Source organism: Cystoisospora suis (assembly GCF_002600585.1).
Source record: "Cystoisospora suis strain Wien I chromosome Unknown contig_885, whole genome shotgun sequence".
In the NCBI taxonomy this organism is placed as follows: domain Eukaryota; phylum Apicomplexa; class Conoidasida; order Eucoccidiorida; family Sarcocystidae; genus Cystoisospora; species Cystoisospora suis.
The window spans coordinates 9856-31644 of NW_027153686.1; the positions used below are offsets into that span (position 1 = coordinate 9856).

The 21789-nt window shown below is 46.4% G+C and overlaps 3 protein-coding genes across 3 annotated transcripts in view; all 3 read left to right on the plus strand.

Annotated features, from left to right (window-relative positions):
- The window catches only part of CSUI_002118 (sin3-associated polypeptide sap18), a 10475-nt gene extending 8087 nt beyond the window's left edge, over window positions 1-2388 (plus strand). Inside the window, exon 6 of the mRNA XM_068062320.1 lies at window positions 1-2388. This exon is cut by the window's left edge and continues 71 nt beyond it. Coding sequence (XP_067925699.1) covers window positions 1-77 — 77 coding nt within the window. The 3' untranslated portion in view covers window positions 78-2388.
- A 2758-nt stretch (window positions 2389-5146) lies between these two features.
- CSUI_002119 (uncharacterized protein) lies at window positions 5147-16012 on the plus strand. Its single transcript, XM_068062321.1, has 4 exons — window positions 5147-12200; window positions 12769-12947; window positions 13639-14629; window positions 15934-16012. The coding sequence occupies exons 1-3, from the start codon at window positions 5207-5209 to the stop codon at window positions 14350-14352; spliced, it is 7887 nt and encodes a 2628-aa protein (XP_067925700.1). The 5' UTR covers window positions 5147-5206; the 3' UTR covers window positions 14353-14629; window positions 15934-16012.
- Window positions 16013-18837: 2825 nt separating this feature from the next.
- On the plus strand, window positions 18838-19799 carry CSUI_002120 (uncharacterized protein). Its single transcript, XM_068062322.1, has one exon. The coding sequence runs from the start codon at window positions 18874-18876 to the stop codon at window positions 19408-19410; it is 537 nt and encodes a 178-aa protein (XP_067925701.1). The 5' UTR covers window positions 18838-18873; the 3' UTR covers window positions 19411-19799.
- The last annotated feature ends 1990 nt before the right edge of the window (window positions 19800-21789 follow it).

Genomic DNA, 21789 nt, shown 5'->3' on the forward strand with positions numbered 1-21789 from the left:
TAAAGAAGTCCAATGAAAAGAAAAAAAACACACACGCACAGAGAGGAGAAGAACAGCCCTCCTCATCGTCATCATAAGAATGAAGAAGAGAAGCAGCCTCCTAGACAAAGAGATGACACGAAGGAAGAAGTAAAGAAGTGAAACGAGCTTGAGACATATCAAAGGGAGAAACTCCAATAGGTAGACATATTCATATACACATAGATACATAGTACCCTCATAGGTAGATATCAATATGCACATATATATATAATATATATATATATATGTGCATATCAGTAGTTTGTCACTGCGATAGAAAGAAAGAAAGGCTTTTTTCTTGCATGGATGGATCGACTCCGAAGAAGACGTTGAGGCGCAAGAAAGAAGCTTTCGATGGAGAGAGACAGGCAAGGATAGAATGGGACGAGGCGTGGTGAGTTAGCATGGGTTTCTCTATAGTCGCCTGTAATGAGAAAAGGACAGAAAACTGTCGCCATTGCGGAGGGGGAAGAACGAAGGAAAGAAGAAAACAAAAGATGACAAGTCGACAGGGAAGGAAGAAAAGAAGAAGTTTGAAGACCGCATGCATGTCCTATACATTCTTTCATCACACCCCAAGGATCTCCAGTTCACACATAGCCCGATAAAGAGATCTACGTATGTATATATACTTGTGTATGAGAGCCGCCCGTGTGTACGGGTAGGTTTATCGTGCAGTCCTAAGTCTGCGCCTTCCTTTCTTCTCTTCTCCGGACAGCGTGTGTAGTCTTCCTTCTTCACCTCCTTGTCCTTCTCCCTCTCTCCGAAGTGTCTGTACATCACTGTTGGTCTGCATCACTCGTAGGTGTCGTGTGCACGTATCCATCTTGAAGATCGGAAGGAATCCCTTACTACGTATGGGCTTTAAATATCTATCTATCTACCTTCAAACTCTCTATCTCTCTATCTGTCTATAGATCTCAATGGTCCTTTTCAAAGAGCAGAGAAAGACTGTGCATGTTCTAAATTTCTCTCTTCCTTCCTTCCTAAGACTGATCTTTGGAAAGAGAGAGAGAGGAAGCGAGAGGAAAGTAAAACATGACAGACAGGACAAGACTTTGTTCAGAGCAATCTTGCTCTTTCTGATTCAGCCGAGGGGTTTCTCGGTGGTCGATTTTGATGGTCTGTGGATGTTGAAGAAGTTTGCCTTTAGAGAAGAGTTTTTCTTTCGCTCTTCTTCTTGGGTATCTTAGCTTTCAAGAAAGAAGGAAAGAGAGGACAGGACTGCTGACCTCTTGAATGTAGACAACCAGACATGTTCTAGGAAAGGGGAGATAACTAGCTAGCTAGCTAGCAGGGGTAGAAGTAGCGAGGGTACGTTACTGTGCTCCTAGCAGATCATGCTATTCACCATGACACTACACATATATAGATGGTGTAGTCATCCTCGCATTTGATGGTTCGCTTGTGTGGAGTATGTAAACATAAGTGTCTGCATGCATTCTTCATAGATATACATGTATGGATAAATGTATGTGTATCTAGATCTCTCTATATATGTCTACGTATATCTATATGCAGTATCTGGAGAAATGAGTGTAGTGGAAAGCATGAGGGAAGAGACGAAGGAGAGAGGCTATTGATTTGTCTTGTTCTTTCATGAATCGAAGAAACGAGAAAGAAAGAAAGAAAAAAAAGAAGGAAGGAAAGAAAGACAATCGGGGGAAAGAGCATTGAGCTTCGTCTTCCTTCTTGGTCCAGTTTTTCATAGAAATTCGTGCATGTCTTTCATCTATACTTTTCTTCGGTTGTTTCTTTCCTATCAAAACTTCCCCGGCGATGTTTCCCTTCATTTTGTTGGAGAATAAGAACGTTTCTTATTCTCTTCTTCGTACTCTCTCCCCTCTTCCTTTCTCTCTCTCACCGAAGAAGGGTGAAGATGATCTTCGCGCGCCGAAAGATTTTCTCTTCTTTCTCTCGTTCTTTCTCTGACCTTGTGTCTCGAGGTTTTTGGTGCATCGAGTGTCTAACGTATCGATGATGCTGAGGTTGCTGAGTGTGTGGGAGTCGCCTAACAGTCGATGAGCGCTTCAATATTGTGTATCTTTCTTTAGCTGTTGTTTCAAACTGTCTCCTGTCTTTCTTACTCATGGGTAGGAAGAAGGAAGAGACCGGTGTCGGTGATCGTGTTCCTCTCTTCACCCTTCCCCCGATCGAAGAGATGACTGATGATGAGAGCTCGTGAAGGAAGATGAGATTTTTCCTGTTTTTCTATCTGTCTCTATATATCTCTACCTGAGAAAGCGCAACATTCTTTCGTATGCATTCTTCACTAAGGCTTTTCTGCGAGCCTCATGCTGAGTATCAGAGAGAAGAGACGCAGGCAGAAACATAGATCGAACGGTCCTCCAACTGTCGAGTTGTCTCATGAGAGCGCGGTATGCTTTCCTGAACGAGTGCATACTAGCTTGGAAGAAGATGGTGCCGATCTGAAGTGCACCTTTTCCTTTCCTGCACATTTCAATTGCTCTAAGACAGAGAGAAAAGCAGATTACATAGAGGTATACATACAGAGATATGTGTACATACACATACACGCGTACCGTTCTATGCATACATCTGTAGGTATGTTGTTTTGAGATGAAATCCCGGGGAGTCTGAGAAGAGTTCGGGAGAAGCCTTAGTATCATGGAGGAACAAGGGTTCAGGCGTTTATGCTTCGGAAGGAGTACAACAACGGGCCGAGTCTGTCGACCGAGCTCAGAGAGAATCTTATCTAGCGGCGCATGAGTTTCAGAGCTATCAGCAGACGTGTTACCGAGGAGTTGATGAGACATAGAACTAAACAGAAGAGAAAGAAACAGAGACAAGCTTCACCTGGTCATCTGCTTTCAGTTCTTCCTGCACAGCCGGCTAAATATTACTTCAGTTCTCCACTGTTCCGTGACAAGGAGAGCGGATAGACAGAGCAGTAAAACTACTGCATCAGACACTTGGTGTCTCCGCATAACCTAGCGAGTCTTCCGTGGGAATGCCAAAGGCTTTGGACTGTCCTGCCACCCCGTTACTACTGGCTATTGATGAAGAAAGATACGTATCTAGTAGCTTGATTGAGATACGCCTTCAGTAGTTTGCACCCAAGATCGATTGTCAAGTAGTTCACATACGCTCAGACCGGTGACAGGATGTAGCATCTATATTCCACATGATATATAAAGGATAGTCAAGACGGGTCGTTCACACATACATGCTAGACAGGATAATGAATTAGTAGGACGTTGATTACGATTACTTTTCAACCACCCTTCCGAAGCTGAAACAAGTGGAAAGCTTTGGTTCTGGTGTCTCAAGTTTCTCTTCTCTTTCTTGACATCAACAGAGCCACGGATCGACATGCGCAAGGATTTTCACAGGCAGTGGATTGCTGTTGGGTACCTCACAGGTCATTAAGAGCGTTGATGTCCTGGTGAATGAAGGAGTCGGCAGGCGAAGTTTCCCGGAGTGCCAGCATACACATAGCCAAGAAACGGACAAACAGAGAGCGACAACAAACTTGTCCTGTGGCTTGATTTCTCGTTCTTGGAAGACGTCATCAGGTTTGCACGCAGCCTTAGAGATCCCAGTTGCACCTGTTAGCTGAACGCTTTGGCCAAGTTAACAAGAATGAACTATCAGAGAACTGGAAGCGCTCGCAGTCTCTAGGCGCTCGACAGTTCTCGACTCTGCGTAGAAGACTCGCCGAGCGTTCTGGTAGGGACAAGGGGTGTTCCTCAGCTTCTTGGTGAACAAGTGTATTGTCTGTTTGGGCTGGAACGACATTCTGAGTAGTCGATCGAATTGTCAGAGGAGATCGGTTGTTTCAGGTTTCACATTTCGGTGGTAACACTGCCGAACGGAAAGAGCTTTTCTGGCTTCTGTATCTAGTACGGTAGGTTGGAAGTGAAATAGCAATCCCGACACTTGGTCTTTCCCGCTTTTTGATGGATCAGGCGGGCGGGTGGTATTAAGTCAAGAACCAGGGCTTGTTGTTGTTGCGGTGTACATACACCACATGAGAGGTAGGAGCGGCGCCCCTGGGGGAGGAGTCGCGGTAGCATTGAGAACAAGAGTTTTTGACGAGGAGGTCGATGAAAGTAATCTACCTGGAAGCATTCCGGTGTAACACATCGCTTTAGGTTAGCACCATCATCTCTTGTTCGTTTGGATGAACGGCGTTCGTGGAGCCGCGTGGGTTTGATGAGATTGTGTCTTCCCCGTGATCGTCGTGTCTTCTACCCTCACTGCTTGAAAAAGCGTGTATCTCCAAGAATGGGTTACTACCTATGAGACGGATAGAGGTATAGGTTCATCGTCAAGACCTACTTACACTCTTCTAAGGTTCTTTTTTTCTTTGAAACCGATTTTTTTCCTACTTTGTACACCTTTCCTTCAGTGTTGCTGTTTGTCCTTCCTCATCTACACCCCCACTGACATTTGCAAGCTAGTCAAAAAGACTACTTTCTCCAAGCAGATTCACCAAGTGGTTCGTTCGAGGTTTCCAATGGTTCAGGTTGTGTGGTGACAACAGGTTTCGTGCATCCACTGTAGGTTCTCCTAATTTCGAGTTCTTCACGAAGGTTTCTCAAGAAGAGATTTTGTGATGTGTTCTTTCCTCGCCTTCGGTGTACACCTGTGCTATGACATAAGCCATACGGTCGATCACCATCCTACATTCTCCCTCAACTACAGAGATACGTACCTTTGTCGAAGGGAAGTATCGAAGATTTCACAAGGGTATCTCGCGTACATATCAGTCTCCCCTAACTTCTACTCCAAGAAGGCTGAAGAAAAGACCTCCTCTATGTTATATTTAATAAGATAGAACCGCCCCGCTCTCATGTCCCCACCTTCTCATTCCTGGCGAGGTCTCGAGGCCTTTTTCCTTCTTCTCCTCTACCACTGGGTACGTTTTTCTTCCAGTTGTGTGGGCGTGTTGTTGACGGGCGATAGACTGTCTCGAGATAACTTTCGATCGAAATCTTCGATGCTTGTCATCCCTTCATTATCAGATCTGTCACTGATTCACTGACGGAGGCTTTAGCAGGTCTATAGGGGGAGAATCCCTTGTATCCACAAAGACTCACGTCCTACTCTCCAAGTAGGAGATAGGGAGGTGCGTGTTTTGTTCCTTCTGGAGCCATTTCAGAGACGTTCCTTCGTCCATAAGAAAGAGAAGAGCGCAGTCGAAAACAGACGCTCCGGCAGGATGATGGTTTCCATCCGTAGCGCACCGGCACTAGCCCTGGTTAGTTTGGGCGTCTGCCTGTGCTCTTCATTTCATGGTTTTCCTGTTCTTTCGGTTTCGGGGGTGCATGCTGCCGGAGAGATATCACAAGACAGTGATTCTTATTATCCTTTCTCGCCCTTTGCTACACAGAGACCAGACTTTTCGTTCCTAGGAAGACACTATCTCCATGAAGACTCGACCCCTGGAACAGAAACACTCTCGCAAGAAAAGTATGGGACTCAAGGGACTCTCGATTACGGGGGGTTCGATCGGGTAACAAACAATCCGCAAAGTTACTCAGGGGCCGCCCTTGAAGGTTTTCTAGGAGACATTCCCTCTGATACGATAGAACAATGGGAGCGCTATCACGATGAGTTGACAAGAAGAGGAGGGCAAGGGTACGGGTCAAGGAGTCATGAGGAACCCGACGACTCCTCGACGTGGGGCTTCTATTTCGATGATCGACAAAAAGACACCATGGTTCCGCTCTCAGAAAAAGACACATTCCCAGTCCATGCATACTCTCCGCCTCTTCTGACAAATGATGAATACAAGAAAACACACGTCCAAAATGATTCATCTTATTCTCAAGAAGGACGGAGAGATAACACCGAGAGAAATGACTCCTATGAAGATGCTCTTCTGAAGCCTGCAACTTGGGAAAATCTTTTGAATAAAGAGGACAATTCGCAACAGGACAATTCTTCTGTGAAAAATAACTCTTCTGTAAAGGTAGGCACAGTACGCATGATGGATGATCTTGACGGAGAAATGAGCGACAACGGTCTCCAGAGCCAAGAGATGATCACTGACAAGGGTAAAACAAGGTCTCCTGTGCCTAGTGATGAAATAAAAGGGGAAGGTGACGCCGACGAAGAAAAATCTCAAGTCCAGTCACGAGAGACAGTGAGTGGCAAAAGAAGTAGTACCCAAATGGATCATACGCAGTCATCAAAACCAGACGGCTCAGTCCACCAACCTGAGCAGGAAGCACAAGGGAAGGATGAGGAGACGGAGAAGCTCAGGATCAGTGCATTGCCGTCCCCTCTTCCGGAAAAAGAAGAAACCGTAGACGGGCTAAAAAAGACGAGAACTCCCGTAGAACTCCTTGCCGAATCTAACGAAGACTTCTCTCTTGAACCTTCTTCTATGGTGCCGGAGAGACGGTCTGACAACTCCGACTCAGTAGTATCAATTCAAGAGATCTTTGATTCTCTTAAGACTGTGAATCCATTACCTTTACCGCTACGAGGCATTGAACCCTTTTCGAATGAAAGTGATTTCTTCATTCCAACAACGCGAAGTGACAAAGATCTGGTGAACCAGGGGGAACAAACAGTTAAGTCCGACACAACGGAAAGTAGCCGTCACCAGGAAGAAAAGACCATACTGACACCACTGCAAGAACAGAAGGACTCTTCAGGAGAAAAAACCGAACGGGAGAATAAGGATGAGATAGAGGAAATAGCTACTAAGCAGGAGACCGTAGAGACAGATGACCTAAAAAAATCGCCTGTCAAAACTGCAGTCAACGAGGAAGATTCTCTTCTAGCCGACGAATCACGGGAGACTACGGAACTTGGACACTTTACGGAAGAGGACAGGACAGAGGAAGACGCCGAAACGCCTCAAGAGGACAAAGAGCTTCTGTTTCCTGGAGAAGTGAAAGGATCGACGCGAGAGGCCTCGTCTACGAGTACCCATAACAGTATGGACAATCATCTTCTTCAAGCTATTCGAGCTACGGCTGTCGACGAGTCGCTTCCATACGAACCAACCGACAACAGTGAAGAAGGCTTTTTAACGCAGTCGAAGAAAGACCGAATGGCAGAGAGAGGTGTACACACACAAGAAAATGTCAGTCAAATGAAGACAGAGAGAGAGGAGAAGAGAGAAGAGAAAGAAGCAGAAGACTTAACAGAAAAGAGAAACAAGGAGAAGCACCAGCAGCGGGATGAGATGACCGATGAAACAAGAGAGGTAGAAGACAAGGGGAGAGACGGACACATACAAGACTTGAACGTAGAGACAAGCCAGAAGGAAAACATGATAGGCCGGACGCATTCACATGAACAAGATAAGGAAGGAACCGTAGGCAGAAAGACCAATACAGTAGAGCAAGAGGTCCCTGAACAAGAATTAGAACAGGAAGAAGGCACCGGGAAATCGCAGAGTGTGCCTGATCCATCACCACCCTCACTCGAGAAAGAGAAGATTTCACTGAACTCTCTAGAGAAGCTTAGCGACGAAGAAGAGAACTTTGCTTTCCGAAGTCACTCTGAACTGACACACATCGTAGAAGAAGACTTAAGTGAGGTTGGTGAGAAATCTCGTTATCCATACAGTCACATTGGGGCTTTCACGAAAGAAAAGAAGCCTTCCAACGAAGAAGTTTCTGACGAGGTTGCTGTTGATGGGACAAACTCTCAAAAGAATGAGATGACAAAATACAGTCGAAACGATTCCCACTATCTGAATGAAACTAACGGCAACGAAGAAGATCGGAAAGAGGTGAATGAATCTCTACCTACTGTAGAGAAGGAGATCGACGTAGATCAGAATATTCAACGGCGGCAAGAAGAAGAACGGGATGCTTATGAAACGATAGACAGTTCTTTGCCCCAAGCCAAAGAGGATAAGAATGTGTCTGTCACACCTGAGAGCAACAGAGATGAAAGGAAGAGCGATAGCGTTCAGATGGTGACGAAGAAAGACGAAATCCTGAGCGACTCGAGGGAGGTCGAAGTGGAGAAAGAAGGGAAAGAGGAAGACGAAGAGAAAGAGAATGGTGTTGAAGGAAAGCAAGATATGTCAGTAATGACTGAAAAACTTGCCCATGGAGTAGACACCGGAAACACGATTACAGAAACTTCCGCTTTATCTCCGGAGAAAGAAGAAAGAGAAGAAAGAAATCAAGAAAACCTTGTAGAACATCTCAATCATGGTCCAGCTTCTTCTTTATCTTCTATAGTGGCAGACAGAGACATTATAACCACGACGGGGACACCTGAAAGTCCCGCCTTCTCAGGAGAAGCTGAAGTGGAAGATGCTGAGAACAACTCTGTTCCATTGAGAGATCATCAAGGAGAAGAGCGAGAACAAGGCGAAGAAAGAGAGAAGGAGAGAGAAGAAGATGACAACACGATGAAGACTTTACGAGCTCTTGACATCTCTGTAGGAGATAAGAAAGAGAAGAATGAGGCAACGGAGAAGGAGGAAGAAGATCTCTCCGAGAAGACCTTTCGCCCAACAGTCGCCTCATCATCTGGTCATCTTTCATCTATCACTCGGGAAGAGAATTATTTTCCCCCTCTGGCAGAAGGACCACTCCAAACCGAAGCCGAAGAAGTGAAGGAAGAGAAGGAAAGACAGGACGAAACCGAGCCATCGGAAAACAGCGAAATCACAGGGGGAGAAGCCGACGTGGCGAGGAAAGTACAAGAAGAAAATAAAGACGAGCAGAAGCCAGCAGCGGCCTATATAGAAGAAGATATGAGAGAAACGATCGATCCAATCTCTGTACCTGCAGACGTTTTTCCACAGATATCGACACCTCAAGGAGAGACTGTGACGCCTCCCAGGTATGAAGAAGAACATACCCAGAGTCGAACGACTCTGTCGTCATCATCGTCGTCTTCTTCTCGTGCTAGCACACCTTCTTCTTCTTCTTCCATTCCATTGAATACACCGGTCGGTGCAGAAAAAGAAGATCGTGAGACGTCCTTTAACCTCCATCATAGTCCGTCCTCGACAGGTGAAGAGGAGAGAAAAACTGACGATGAAGAAGAGCCCGAAGAAAGAGGCAAGGAATATGATTTCTCCGACCGTTCTGAGAAAGATTCCTCTATCGGTTTACACTACCAAGAAAGAAAGAAGAACCAAGAACAAGAGAGACCAGCAGAGGAAAAAGATGGAGAAGAAACACATACGTCTAACGCACAAACACAAAATCCTATCACCCTATCTCCTTCTTCTCCCCAACTCGAGGAGAGTCTTAATCCAGATCGAATTGTGACAGTAGAAGAGCAGACAGTAGACGACCCGAATAGTACAAGACCACAGGAGACGGGCGAGAAAGTAGAGCAGAAAGAAATTCTGTCACAACTGTTACAAGAAGAGGTAAAGAAGAACGAGATGGACACCAGGGGTGATAGAGAAGAAGTGAAAACTCCTGGCTCATCGGTAGCTGATCAGTCGCTATCTCAACCAGAGGATCCCTCCTCCTTATCACTGACACCTCCTCAGACACTCGGGGAGTTACACCAACAAAACCCCCACCATGAAGGAGAAGATCACAGAGAAGAGAGAGAGACCCGTGCTTCTTCTTCTTCCCTTCCTAGAGACGAACATCGTTCAGAAGAGATGGCTAGCCAAGAACCTAAGGACCCACATTTTCTTCAAACGGATACAGGTCGAGCGACGTGGGCTCACCTCGAGTCGGGCATTCCTCAGTTAGATTACATCTTCGATCCAGCCAGTCTAAGTCTCTTTAATCGACCTCCTGTGCCTTCTACTGTGACAGAGGGAGGTGTCACCCGTCCTACACATGTGTCAAGTCCAAGGAAAATCGAATCTAATACAAGCGGTAGCACTGGAGCTAGCGCGGGATCAGCTAGCTATCAGGACAACGAGGGGGTAGGGAGTAAGAACAACTCAAGTGAGAAGAAGAAGAAGACAACGACGAAAGGACCAGATAAGAATCTTGCAGCTCTCTCGACCAACGTCTTCGATGAATTCATCAAAGAAGAAGCGGAAGAAGGAAATCCCATAGGTGAAGATCTTCTTTCCCAACTCCCCGCTGATTCTCAAGTAGGAGGAGACACCGATAATAGTCATGACGGGAGTAGTGGTCAGAAACCTCCATCATCAACTACGCCTCCTGAGAATGAAGAAGGAGGAGAAGGAGAAGAAGACGAAGAAGAGGGAGAAGAAGATGGAGAAGATGAAGAAGACGAACAAAGAGAAGCAAGAAGAACCGTCCCAGTACCTCTACCTCTACCTATGCCAATTAGCTTTCCTTGGTTACTAGGCTCAGGAGGTGGAGGTATCGGAGCTGTCTCCTTGAATCCTTCACCCTACACAACCGATGGAAGTTTTACTACCACTATTAGCAATGGAGATGCCTCTTATAGACCTATCATATCTCCACCTTCGACTCACCTTCATAACGCTCCCCCTTCTTCTTCTTCTCCCTCTCCTTCTTCTCCTCCTCCTCTCTTTCCCCATACACCACCACATCAACCTCTAAAGATGCCTGAAGGCATCTCATCCTCGTCTTTTAGATCCCCCTCGCCTCCTCCGAATTCACCCTCTTCTTCAACATCATCAGTAAGCACTTCTCCAGGTGTACAACCTCCTCCTCCTTCTTCATCTTTTTCTTCACCCACAGGATATCCCATTAGTCCTTCTGTCCCAACACCTGCTTCGATAACTAGTGGTGGAGGAGGAAGTAGTGGGGGGGGATTTCTTGCCCCGTCGACCTCTTCTTCTTCTTCATTGAGTACTGTCCATAGTCATCCTTCTAGCTACACATCTAATAGCGCTGGACGAAGCGCAGGGGGAAGTCTTCCTTCTCCTTTATCTCCTCCTATGTATACTGGAGGTCTAGGGGGAGGAGGAGGAGTGGCTAGCCGGCCAACTACTAGTAGTAGTGGCACTACTAGTCGAAGTTCCATGATTCCTCCGACATCTCCTTTATCTGTAGGCTACGGTAGTGCAGGTGGATATACACCTGGAGGAGGTGGAGGTGGAAACCTTCAGATGTTAAATACTCCAAAGATTGCAACTCAGTCAACGGACAATGCTCTATCTTCTTCATCTTCTTCCGCTTCGGATCTCATCAGAACCAATCAGAAGAGCATCCCTCCTCCTCCTTCTCCTAGTGGCAGTGTGATCCATGGAAGTCCGATGACTCTCTCCTCTGATCCAAGAACAGTGAGTAAACCGGTGTTATCTCCACCAAACCCAAATGCCTTCCTTATGAATCATTCTTCTTCTCCTCTCTCTCCATCTTCTTCCTCTTCTATCCCGTCCTCATCACCACCCCCTAGCGCCACCAATACACCTCTAACAAGCCTACCGCCTCCACCGTACAATCCAGCGACATCCACTACTCTTGGTGCTCCTTTGCCTGTCCCTCCTTCTTCTTCTTCCATTCCTACTCCCGCTCAGTCCATACCTACCCCTTCAGCATCGACAGTCTCGAATCTTCCGACAACCAGTCCCTCTCCTACTTCTTCTATCAGCACTCATCCATCGGCACATCTCCCTTCTTATGCTCCTCATCCTTCTCCTAATCTCTCTTCTTCTATACCCCCCAATAATGCACCTTCTTTAGCCTCACCATCACTACGTACAAATGCTCTTCCTTCTTCTTCTTCACCTCCTACGCCTTTCAATCCTTCTACCACCTCCAGTCTTCCCTCTCTCAATCCGGTAAGCACGAATACATCTGCAGGTCCGCTTCTATCCCCGTCGTCTAATACAGCAGGCGGGATTCTCCCTGGAAGAGGAGCGTCTTCTCCGGGAGGTGCTGGAGGCCTTGATGCGCGTGCAACGAATCCTTTGTTCTCTTCAAGTCTACCCGGGAAAGTAGGAGGGGCACCAGGAACAGGGACGGGGGGGGGAATGCTAAAACAAAATCTTCCACCTTCTTCTGTCAATCCTCCGGCCACAGCGGGGAGTCTACCTTCAGCAGGTGTCAAAGCCTCTGAGAGTGTCGTGAGAGCCCCTGTAGGAGGTTTAGCATCTGCCATGGCGAGTGGGGGGGGGGTCACTCGACAAGCGATGAGCGCTGCCTCGTCAGCTTTACCGGCTGTCGTCCAATCAGCTGATCAAGCTTTTACATCGACCTCATCTTTCATGAATGCAGGCAATTCTCTTATTAAGAGCTTTCCCTTTGAAGAAGCTCTTGAATGGTCACAATACATGTCAAAGGAACGACAGCAGTTGAAAGATAACCCTGCAGCTCAATGTAAGACTTCCCCTGGAGAACTAGATATGACATATAGATAAAGCTTGGCCAGTGGTGGTCGGTTCAACATACATATGTATAGATATATGTACAGGTAGCCACGTATGCGTACATCCTTCTTTTTCTTGAGTCTGGACTAGCTAGAACCACCAACGTCTCCACTCTACCTGTACATAGACATATAAATAGACAATTCAGCTATCTTTGTCTCTCAGGATGTCTCTCATTCACTTGCGGTAGTCTGGTGGTTTCTGTTCTTTCCTTTCTTTTCAAACATATCAGGCTTCCTCTTACCACGAGATTTCACTTTGGACTTCCACTGCAAGCTGTCAAATTCTCTATGTATCCATCATCTGTCCCACCCATCCCTCGACTTATATACGAGACCTCCTCACTACCAGACACCCTCGCTCAGCCTCCTCCTCGGCTCCTTCCACATGAGAAAGAATGACGATGATGGAGGAGCGACAGCTCAAGAAATAGGACAGAAATCAACTGGATGTCTATAGAAGAGAAATGTTTTGGTCTTTACTTTTCTTGTCTTTTTTGTCTTGTCTATTTCTGCTAGACGGAGAGCCTCAAGTTCGATGCGTAGGGAGTGGGATGACTTGCTGTATACCACAGAAAGCTGTTGGTCCTGAATGGAAGAAGAGACCTCCATATCTCAATGAAAATGACAAGAGTCGAGCTTGTCAGGCTCACTTCGTCCCTATGCAAAATGCTGTCTGCGCCTCTACGGCGTACAAGGTAGGTATATAAATATCTATATACGAAAACATACACCTACCGGTGAAGAAATATTAGAGAGAGAGATAGCTAGAGACTGATACGAAGGTACGGCGAGATACAGACACATAAATAGAAAGAGGCGGTGCTAGAGAGGTAGATACAGGGATAGAATGAGACGAATGTAAAGAGAGAGTTGAATCGATAGAAAGAGAGAGATGTGGAAGAGATGGGAGAGGATGCTGGTGATGGACGTCGTCTATGTTTTGTATGTAAGCCTATCTCTCGTACTTTCTTTCCTTTTATCTATAAGCCTCTTATTCATGTTTCTACAGAGAGTTCTGGTAACTGGGTAGCTTCAATCTGCTTAGAGAGTCTCTGGATTATAGTGACGTTGCCTGACTAGTGTCATCTGGAATGGTAGGCGTTTGGGTCTATACCAACAGATGTTATGGCGGTTTCTTCAGATAGGGAAAAGAAAGCCACATAGGCACATACTTCAGGTGTATGTACAGCTTAAAGGAGAAAGAAGATGCTTGTTCTCCGAAGGCTCACTTAGTCGTTTTTCTTGAGATGTTCCTTAGAGATCAGGCGGACCTTTAGAGACTGAGAAGGATTGTAGATCTCTCTTTTTTTCTCTATCTTTTCTACCTGTGATTTCATTCCTCTTCTTCTGGGTTCTTTTTCGTTTCTGTTCTTTGTCCCTGTACAGGATGAAGAATGCGGTATTCAGCGAACAGAGACATCTCAGTATATCGTTCATAGACACGTCATGAATATAAAAGGAGGAAAGCACTTGAAAGCTGTATGCGAATGCCGATGGGCGCGGGTAGCACCGGTGGAACCTGAGGCTGTTTCTTCACTTGCTTTATCTAGTAAAGATATCAGAGAAGAAAGAAAGATCAGGAAAACTGACATCTTACAAGACGATGATGATGTGAATTCGATATGGATAGCTCCACCTGGGACACTTATTGAAGGGTTTGCTTCATGGCAGCTATCTAAGAAAGCTTTAGCAGAGAAACAACAACAAAGAGGCAAAACTGCGAAACTGACACAAGGTTTTGGAGCTGCTCTGAAAGCGACCGCTCTCTTAACACAACCTCAGGGTGGTGCCAGTAGCCCTGGGGTCTATGTACACAGTGCGGCTGATGCCTTACGGACAAGTTTAGCTGGTATGGGCCAAGAACCGTCGTCATCCGATGACGAGGGAGATTCTCCTTTCGATTCAAATGCTTCTTCGTTAATGAAATATGGAGATACGCTTAAAGGAGGCGTGGAGGCCGTCGCGGATCTTCTAATGAATAGTCCATCGGGTGTCGGACTAGGAAACAAGAGTAATCTTCAGAATAGCGCCACAATGATGATGGTGTCAAGGGCTCTAGATGATCTAGCTTACCTACAAAACAAGAAGAAAGAGAACTAAGTGACTTTCCATGACAAAAAGGAGCCAGAAAAGAACAGAGGAAACGACTCGTCAACGGGTGAAGAACTGCAAGGGTCAGCGGACGGTACCTAGCCATGAGACGGCATCAATCTTGGACGGATGAGCAAGTCCTCGTCTTTTTTTTTTCCTAAGGGGTCTTCTGTCTTTCCTCAGGTGTCTCAGTCTTCTTTTTTCACATTCGAAAAAGAAGAAAAAAGACGAAGCCTTTCTTTGTTGTTGAGTCTCTACTGGCAGACGTCTCATCACCACTACGTTGGTAAGATATCTGTCTTTTTCTTGGTCTGTTCGTTTGTTCGTTTGTCTCTTCCCTTCTCTTCTGAGAGATGTCACCAGCAGTGACAGAGAAGTGAAAGACATTCACAAGAACATCTCCAGATCTTTTATTATCGTATTTTTGTGAGAGCATTAGCTAGGACAGAGACCGTCAGCGTGTCTCTTCACTAGTATGAGGTTTCGTCTTGCGAAACGATGTGCTAGTGTAAAGACAAATGTCTGTTTGGCTGTCTTAACCGATGCGCGCGTAGCCGCGGATGTGTCACGATTGAGGTTTTACCGCCAGCATCACATTTTTTGAACGCGCAGCTGATTGTAAGAAGGGAAAAAGAATGAATCTCCCCTTTTTAAGACGGAAGATAGTCGTGTCGGAAGGGCTGATGGATGGGACATGGATAGTCATTTAGTGCATCTAGTCTATCTTATATAGTGCATCTAATGTATCTTACCTGCACCCAGAAGATCAAAATGACCGCAAGAAAGACCTGAGGTTACAATCAGCCTAATTGTCATGGCAGTTCGATAGGGAAGAAACCATTTGATAAGATTAGTCAAGTTAATCTCCAAGAGGTAGACATATACTCGTGATACGCGCAACTACGTTCGTGAATAGAGTCTAGGGCTTGGGGATTTCATGAGGAGGAGCTCCACGCACTGAGTCCCTGAGGGGTTGAGCTAGCTAGCTAACTAGCTCACAGCGCTAGACGGCGGCAGACCCGAGTGTCAACTTGTTCTCTCCCGGGCTTCCTGTTCAAGAAGCGATACTTCTTCACGTTTTCGGTTTCTGTAGATGTGGCGAAATAGAAAATAGAACCCTTCTGTTCTGAAGTTACTGCATGGGAAAAGGCGCTAGGGTTGCGCGTCTGTGTCGAAGGTGTCGAAAGAGGTTAAAAACTCCTCTCGGCTAGGGGGACCATCCAACCAGATGAATCTGTTCACGCCTAAAACTTCTGGTTACTTCGAGTCTGGTCTGAAGCATCGGCGGGAAAAAGTGCTAGCTAGTTGCTTTCACCCTTTCTCTTGTAGGTACGGAAGTAAGCTAACAACAGCCCTTTTTTGTAACGCCGACAATGATTCTTCCCGTACCGGGGCTTCCGGTTGCTGTCTCGCTCTTCTCTTGCTCCTCTAGGTGAGGACGAAGAGGCAAAATTCTCAGCTCAAGAGGTCCCGTTCCTTGGTATCTCTTCAGCAGTTCTCTGAATGCAGATAGGCATTTTACAACAGAAGACCACTCCGGGGTACGATCTTCTGATATGATCTACATGTCAATTGCTCTCTGTTTTACAGACGATGAGGAAGGTTGCGTTCTTTTCCAGTCAGGATTCACTCCGGGAACTAACAAACTCACAAGAACCTAGACTTTTCAGCAAGACCTATAAATTGACCTGACCCATCGCGATACTGTCTTCCTCCCTGCCAGCAGACATTTTGGACTTTTATTTTCACAAGGCAAGACCAACGGAAGGATGGGTGTACTTCCTGGGGTGTTGCGAAGTTCAGTTTTCTAACTCTGGAAGTCGAGAGGCAACATTTGTTCGGTCTTCTGTCGTAATGGCGTGTGTGTTGTCCCTCATTCCTCTAACTTGGCAAGTTACGTCGCGGTTGAGTTCTACAACCAAAGAGGGCTTTATTGAGGTTTGCGCCCTCGATCTGGGTTGAAGCCGTTATCCCAGTCCTTCACCCGGTTAGAAAAAGCAGTCTAGTTGATAAAACTTTAGCACAGCCCACTGTAGAAACCAGGAGAAACCTCGAACACCTCGAGAAGCAACCCTGGTAAAGTAGGAGGACTGTTGGTGGTGCGATTGTGAGTCTGTCTGCGTGTCTGGTCCACCTGGGACAACCGAGGGAAGAAAGTGAGACAGACGTTGACACCCAATTTCCTTAGCTTAGAGCATTCTGACTGGACTGCCATCATCTATTGTCAAGCCTGGCCGGCGTCCGTTGAGAGTCTGAGAAAGCAAGCAAGAAACATCACATTACCCCTCAACGGCGGAGAGTGTCCGCACGAGCTTTCCACACAAAAAGTGAAGACTTTTGGTCGATCTGTGCTCTATTTCGACTCTATTCACTGTCCATGGGAACAGCTTTCTCGGTGAACACATACCACGGGTCTTTTCGCTTCTTTTCTTTGACGGAATATACAAGAGAAAGTGGCATATTTTTCTCTTTCTTTGTCTACCACTCTCTAGTCTAGCATCCCTTCTGTTCATCCTTCTCTTCGGTTGCTTTCTCCATCTCGTGTTCTTCAAGGAGAACGGAGACTTCTGTGTTCCTTTCGGTTTTAGCTGTTAACAGACAACAGGTCCGGTGTCTTAAGTCTTCCGACAGAATTTTTGTCCTTGATGAAGAGAGGCGAACCCAATCTTGTCACCGGAGTCGAAGCTCTTGTTCAGAAAACCGAAATGCTTTCTCTGTTATTTCTCTGTGCTCTCAAATTTTCCGTTTTCCGGACACCTGTTCACTCGGTCCGCGGAAAGCACTCGTGTGAGAACGCTTTCGGAAATATCAGGGCGTGCGTACAGACTGTTTGCATCCAAGAGGGTGACGTATGAAAACCGCAGTAATGCTTGCAACTGTTTAAGCGTAGAGGGGGAGTATCGTCTAGTCAAAAACCTTACTGTCCTTCCTCCTTTCTCTTCGTTGTGTCACTCTTCTTGGAGAAGCTCCTTTGAAGGGAAATCTCTTCACCGTTCTTTCCATCACCTTTCAAGGCGAATCTCTCACATCCGCATATCTTTCCGAATCTTCTCGGTCTCTTACTCCTGGGGACTGCAGACTTCTTCGTGTAAGGTTCGAGAGATCCCCCAGGCAGGTTGTCGTCTGGAACTGCACTTCTGTTTGTCTTTTCTCTCTACATCCTGCAAAGTAAAGCCTCGGCTCCTTTCTTTCGTGTCCGAGTCCGCGGGAAGGCGAGGTGGTGAGAACATGGGTCAAGTTGAGGGCACCTTTCTCGTTATCAAGCATTCCTCTACTGCTGTAACAGTCAGCTTACTGCTGCTAACTGTTGCTTATAGCAGTAGTTTGCATACTCCGGTTGTCTGTTTCGAAAGAGGTCCGAGGGGGGATTCAAGCTCTAATGAAAAAGATGCACATGGATTCTCGTTCGTCATTGGCGATGAGATTCCTCTTCAGCCTCTATATGCTAGGGAGGAGAGGCGTCTCCAGACTTGTCAGGAATTAGAATGGCCATCCCGAGTAACTGCGTGTCAGCCCTCTTCTTCTGATAGATCAGCTCACTTTCAAGACGATTCTGTGGGTCTCACCCAACATCCAAAGGACAGGGGAACCGGCGGGGAGGAAGAAGACACCACAACAACTCTGGAGTCCAACTATGTACAGACAGCTGTCTCAAATGATGAAGGAGACATGACTTATTCTCTTTCCCATGCTGTTGTCCATACCTACTCACATGCTCAACTACCCCACACGTCACTAAATGTTTACCATGAGCCTTCAGGAATAGAACAGAACACGCTTTTCCACACATCGTTTACCTTATTAACCCCTGACCACGAGAATCACGAAGATGAGAGAAGGCTTCCTCATTTTTCTCAACTTCCGGAAAGAAAAAGTAGAGAGTCTACCCGTCATGATGAGGGTGATAGTGATGTTGATGGTATCCGTCTTGAGAGGCGGAGGATCATCTCTCGTCGTCTCCTACACGAGACAACTGACTCATCATTGACTCGTTCAGCATTCTCCCCCGTGTTCCCTTTGGTTTCTACACCTGTTAGGCGGTTAGGAGCCGCGCCCTCCTCGTCAATGACACCTAGTGATGAGAGTGACTTATCTAGTGAAGAAACAAAGTCATCTGAGGCACCAAAAGAAGTAATGGGATTATTCGGAGGAGGAGGAGGTCTCCGACAACAGAGACAGCAAATGGCTCAAGCGATGAGTATGATGGGAATGAGAATGCCTCCCCCAGGTAGTATGACCCCTCAGCAACAGCAGCAGATGATGATGATGATGTATCGTATGCAAGAACAGCAGAGACTTATGGGGCAACAAGCCGCTCAACCAACAGCTAATATGATGAATATGATGATGATGATGCAGCAGCCCTATCAACAGCAACAACCATCACCTCAGATGATGCAGCAAATGCTCGCCTTACAACAGCAACAGCAGTTAGCTATGAACTATGGCGGTAGGGGGGGAGGAAGCTCCGGTCGAGGGGGAAGACGTCAGAATCAGAATAGTCCTCATCATAATTACAACCAAGGAGGAATGTATGGCTTTAACAGTAACATGGGAAATCCTTATTCTTATTATCCAAACAATAGCTTTCCGATGATGAACGGGATCAGTAATAATCCTATGTATTCCTACTATCCTAACATGAACACAATGCCCTCCGCATCTATGCCTCCCGGTGCAGGAGGGATGCCGTCCCCCATGCAACCGCAGCAAGCTCTTCCTTCTCCAGGTACCATGGCTGGAATGTACTACAACAGTAACAATACGCCTAGTCAACCCTATTCGATGGCGACTGCAAATCAATCGAATACACCGGGAATGCCTCCAGGTGGTGTCCCCCAAACAATGTCTTCTGGTTCAGGGACCGGGGGAGGAATGATGAGAGGTTTCTCATCAAATCAACAGGAGACGGGAGATAGAGGATCAGGAGGAGGCGGTGGTGGGCAATATAATACGACGCCATATGATCCGAATCTAGCTCAAGAACAGCGACGAATTGACGAAGGTGCCAGATGGGCAGAACAGTTACGTAGACAGCAAGAGAACTGGGCAAGAAACAACACCTAGACGGGGGGGTGACCATGAGGATGAAAGGTTATCGGAGGCCTAGTAGTAGTAGTTGCCTTCTCATAGAGAATAAACGAATACACGAGAAGGAAAGCTGCTGCTACTTCTCGGATGAACCCTTTTCAGCAGACACGTGTGAGAGGAACTGACAGGAGAGACAGACGAGAAATCCTTGCGTCTTGGCTCCCCAGTAAGGGGCTACTTAGGGGTCAATGAACAGTTCTTAGCTACGTGCTTACACGTCAGGGAAAGACAGCAGGTACTGTCCGGGAAAAATGGAAGAAAAACTCGGAGCGCAATCAGATGGGGAATGGCAAAGTCGCTGCAGAATCTTTCACTAAATACACATGCGTCCGGATTGTCCCAAAGAATTCATGGTACACGCGGAGACAGGAAGTGCAGTTATATACAGAAGGTGTATGTGTGTGTTTTGTGAAAAAAATGAGACTATCTGCGCCTAGTGTTAGAACTCCCGTTGTCATCCGGTTTAGTCTCACTATTATCAAGCTGCGCCTGATACCAGTGGTTGCGCGGACTGGTTCCACTCTTCACTAAGATGGGACGGACGGTCCAATCTTCATACAGACGGTTCCGGTGTTCGCGACAAGAGCAGGCGTTCAGTGAAGCTTAGCTCCTCCGCACACTCGCTATCTACCATGGCCGTTTAGGAATCAACGAGAACCTGAGAATGGAATGCAGTTAGTCCCGTGAACACGCGACGTGGTCATTTGTTCCTCTCTAGAGAATCCTCTTGGCTTTCTTCTTACCAAGAAAATTGACAGGACTGGTAAACAATTTACCGCCTACAGCTTAAGGAATCAGAATCGAAAAAGAGCGAGAGAATTTTTCTCAACAGCCAGCCCTTCATTCACTTTGTGTTGCCACACTCCCTCCACCAGGTGTATGTGCACCTAGCTGGAAGTGCTTGAGTGATGAGTTTCTTCTCTAAGCAACACATCGGCGACAAACAGCATGTTGTTATGCGCGGCGCACGTAAAGAGAAACGAGGTTCGTTTGTCGAGAATGATGATGGGTTGCTCTGAAAAGTTGCTCTGAAAAGGACGTATTCTATTCCTTCATTTTTCGATTGTGCTAACAGATGATTTACGATCTGGGCGGTTCCGGCTGTTAACACCTCCTACGGATGATGGCTTCATCTTGCCCGAGATCTCATAACCCACTCTGTCAGCGTTGAAGCAACAAGGTTCACTCTTGTAACTACTGGTCTCGAATTCGACAGGGATTCATGTATCGTTCCTTGTTGTACTTGAAGGGTCTTCTTTCCTCACAGAGGAGAAGGAGAAAAGATGATTAGTCTCCAGTTTTAGAGCTCTCATGAAACGGTGGCAGTCTCCTCCAAGTGAAGAACCTTGCTTGGGAAAGAGAAGAAGCCTGGGAGGGGAGAGAGCTATATTTCAAGGTGACTTACTCTAGCGAAACAAAGAACATCAAAGCGTCTCCTTCAACATCGGTGCCTGTCTTCCTTCGTTTCATACATTCAGCCGACTGTGTCTTAACTACCCAAAAGAGATAGAACCCACTGCGTCTTTGATAAGAAAGACACCTAGCAGCTGTCTCCAGCCTCGATTTGCGAAGGTAACAACAGTCGGGGACCTAGATCAATCAACCTCCTTTCCTCCATTCAACGTTTTCTTTCCTTCTCGTGTGAGATGCTTATCAAAGTCATCCTAGGAGTACCGATGGAGAATTCCCTAATTCATTAGCTACTGTCTGACGCTTCGCCTTCAGTCTTTCCCGTGTACTGTCGTGATTTCATCCCTAGTTAGGGAGACAGTAGAAGCTCTTTAGTAAGATAACCCATCCTACCGGGGAGCTAAAGCTCGCCTTCACAAGTGGCGTCATCTTTCTCTGTTTCTTCTGCAAAAGACCTCTTCTTAGGTCACCTTCTATCTTCAGTCCCAGTCATAGAGGAAGACTTGCGTGTAAAGAAATAAGCAGCACACAGAAGTCTTCCATCCAAGCAACTACTATACTCCTGTCCCTTTTATGCAACTTTTGCTGAAGATTATCATATGGATTTGCATAGCCAAGGCAAACCAATATACGATCCTACCTAAGAGGCGGGAGTGATAGAGTGGATGCAAAACAAACCCTTCATCTCTCTCTGTCTCTGCCTTCTCAACATGCGATGGAGACTCTTCACTAGAGTTTTCACCTCAGCCCCGTACCCACCACCCTGTGAAGGACAAAGAATCTATGCATCTTTCATGCAAGAGAGAAGAGGTACGGTATTGATATAGATATGAATTGGATACCCGGAAAGACGTTGGGTTCTTCTTCTCGAAACTTGCAAAGGAGAAGGCGTGTTCGTGAGGAGATAAAATGATGTTTTATGTGTGTAGGTTTATGACAGGAAGA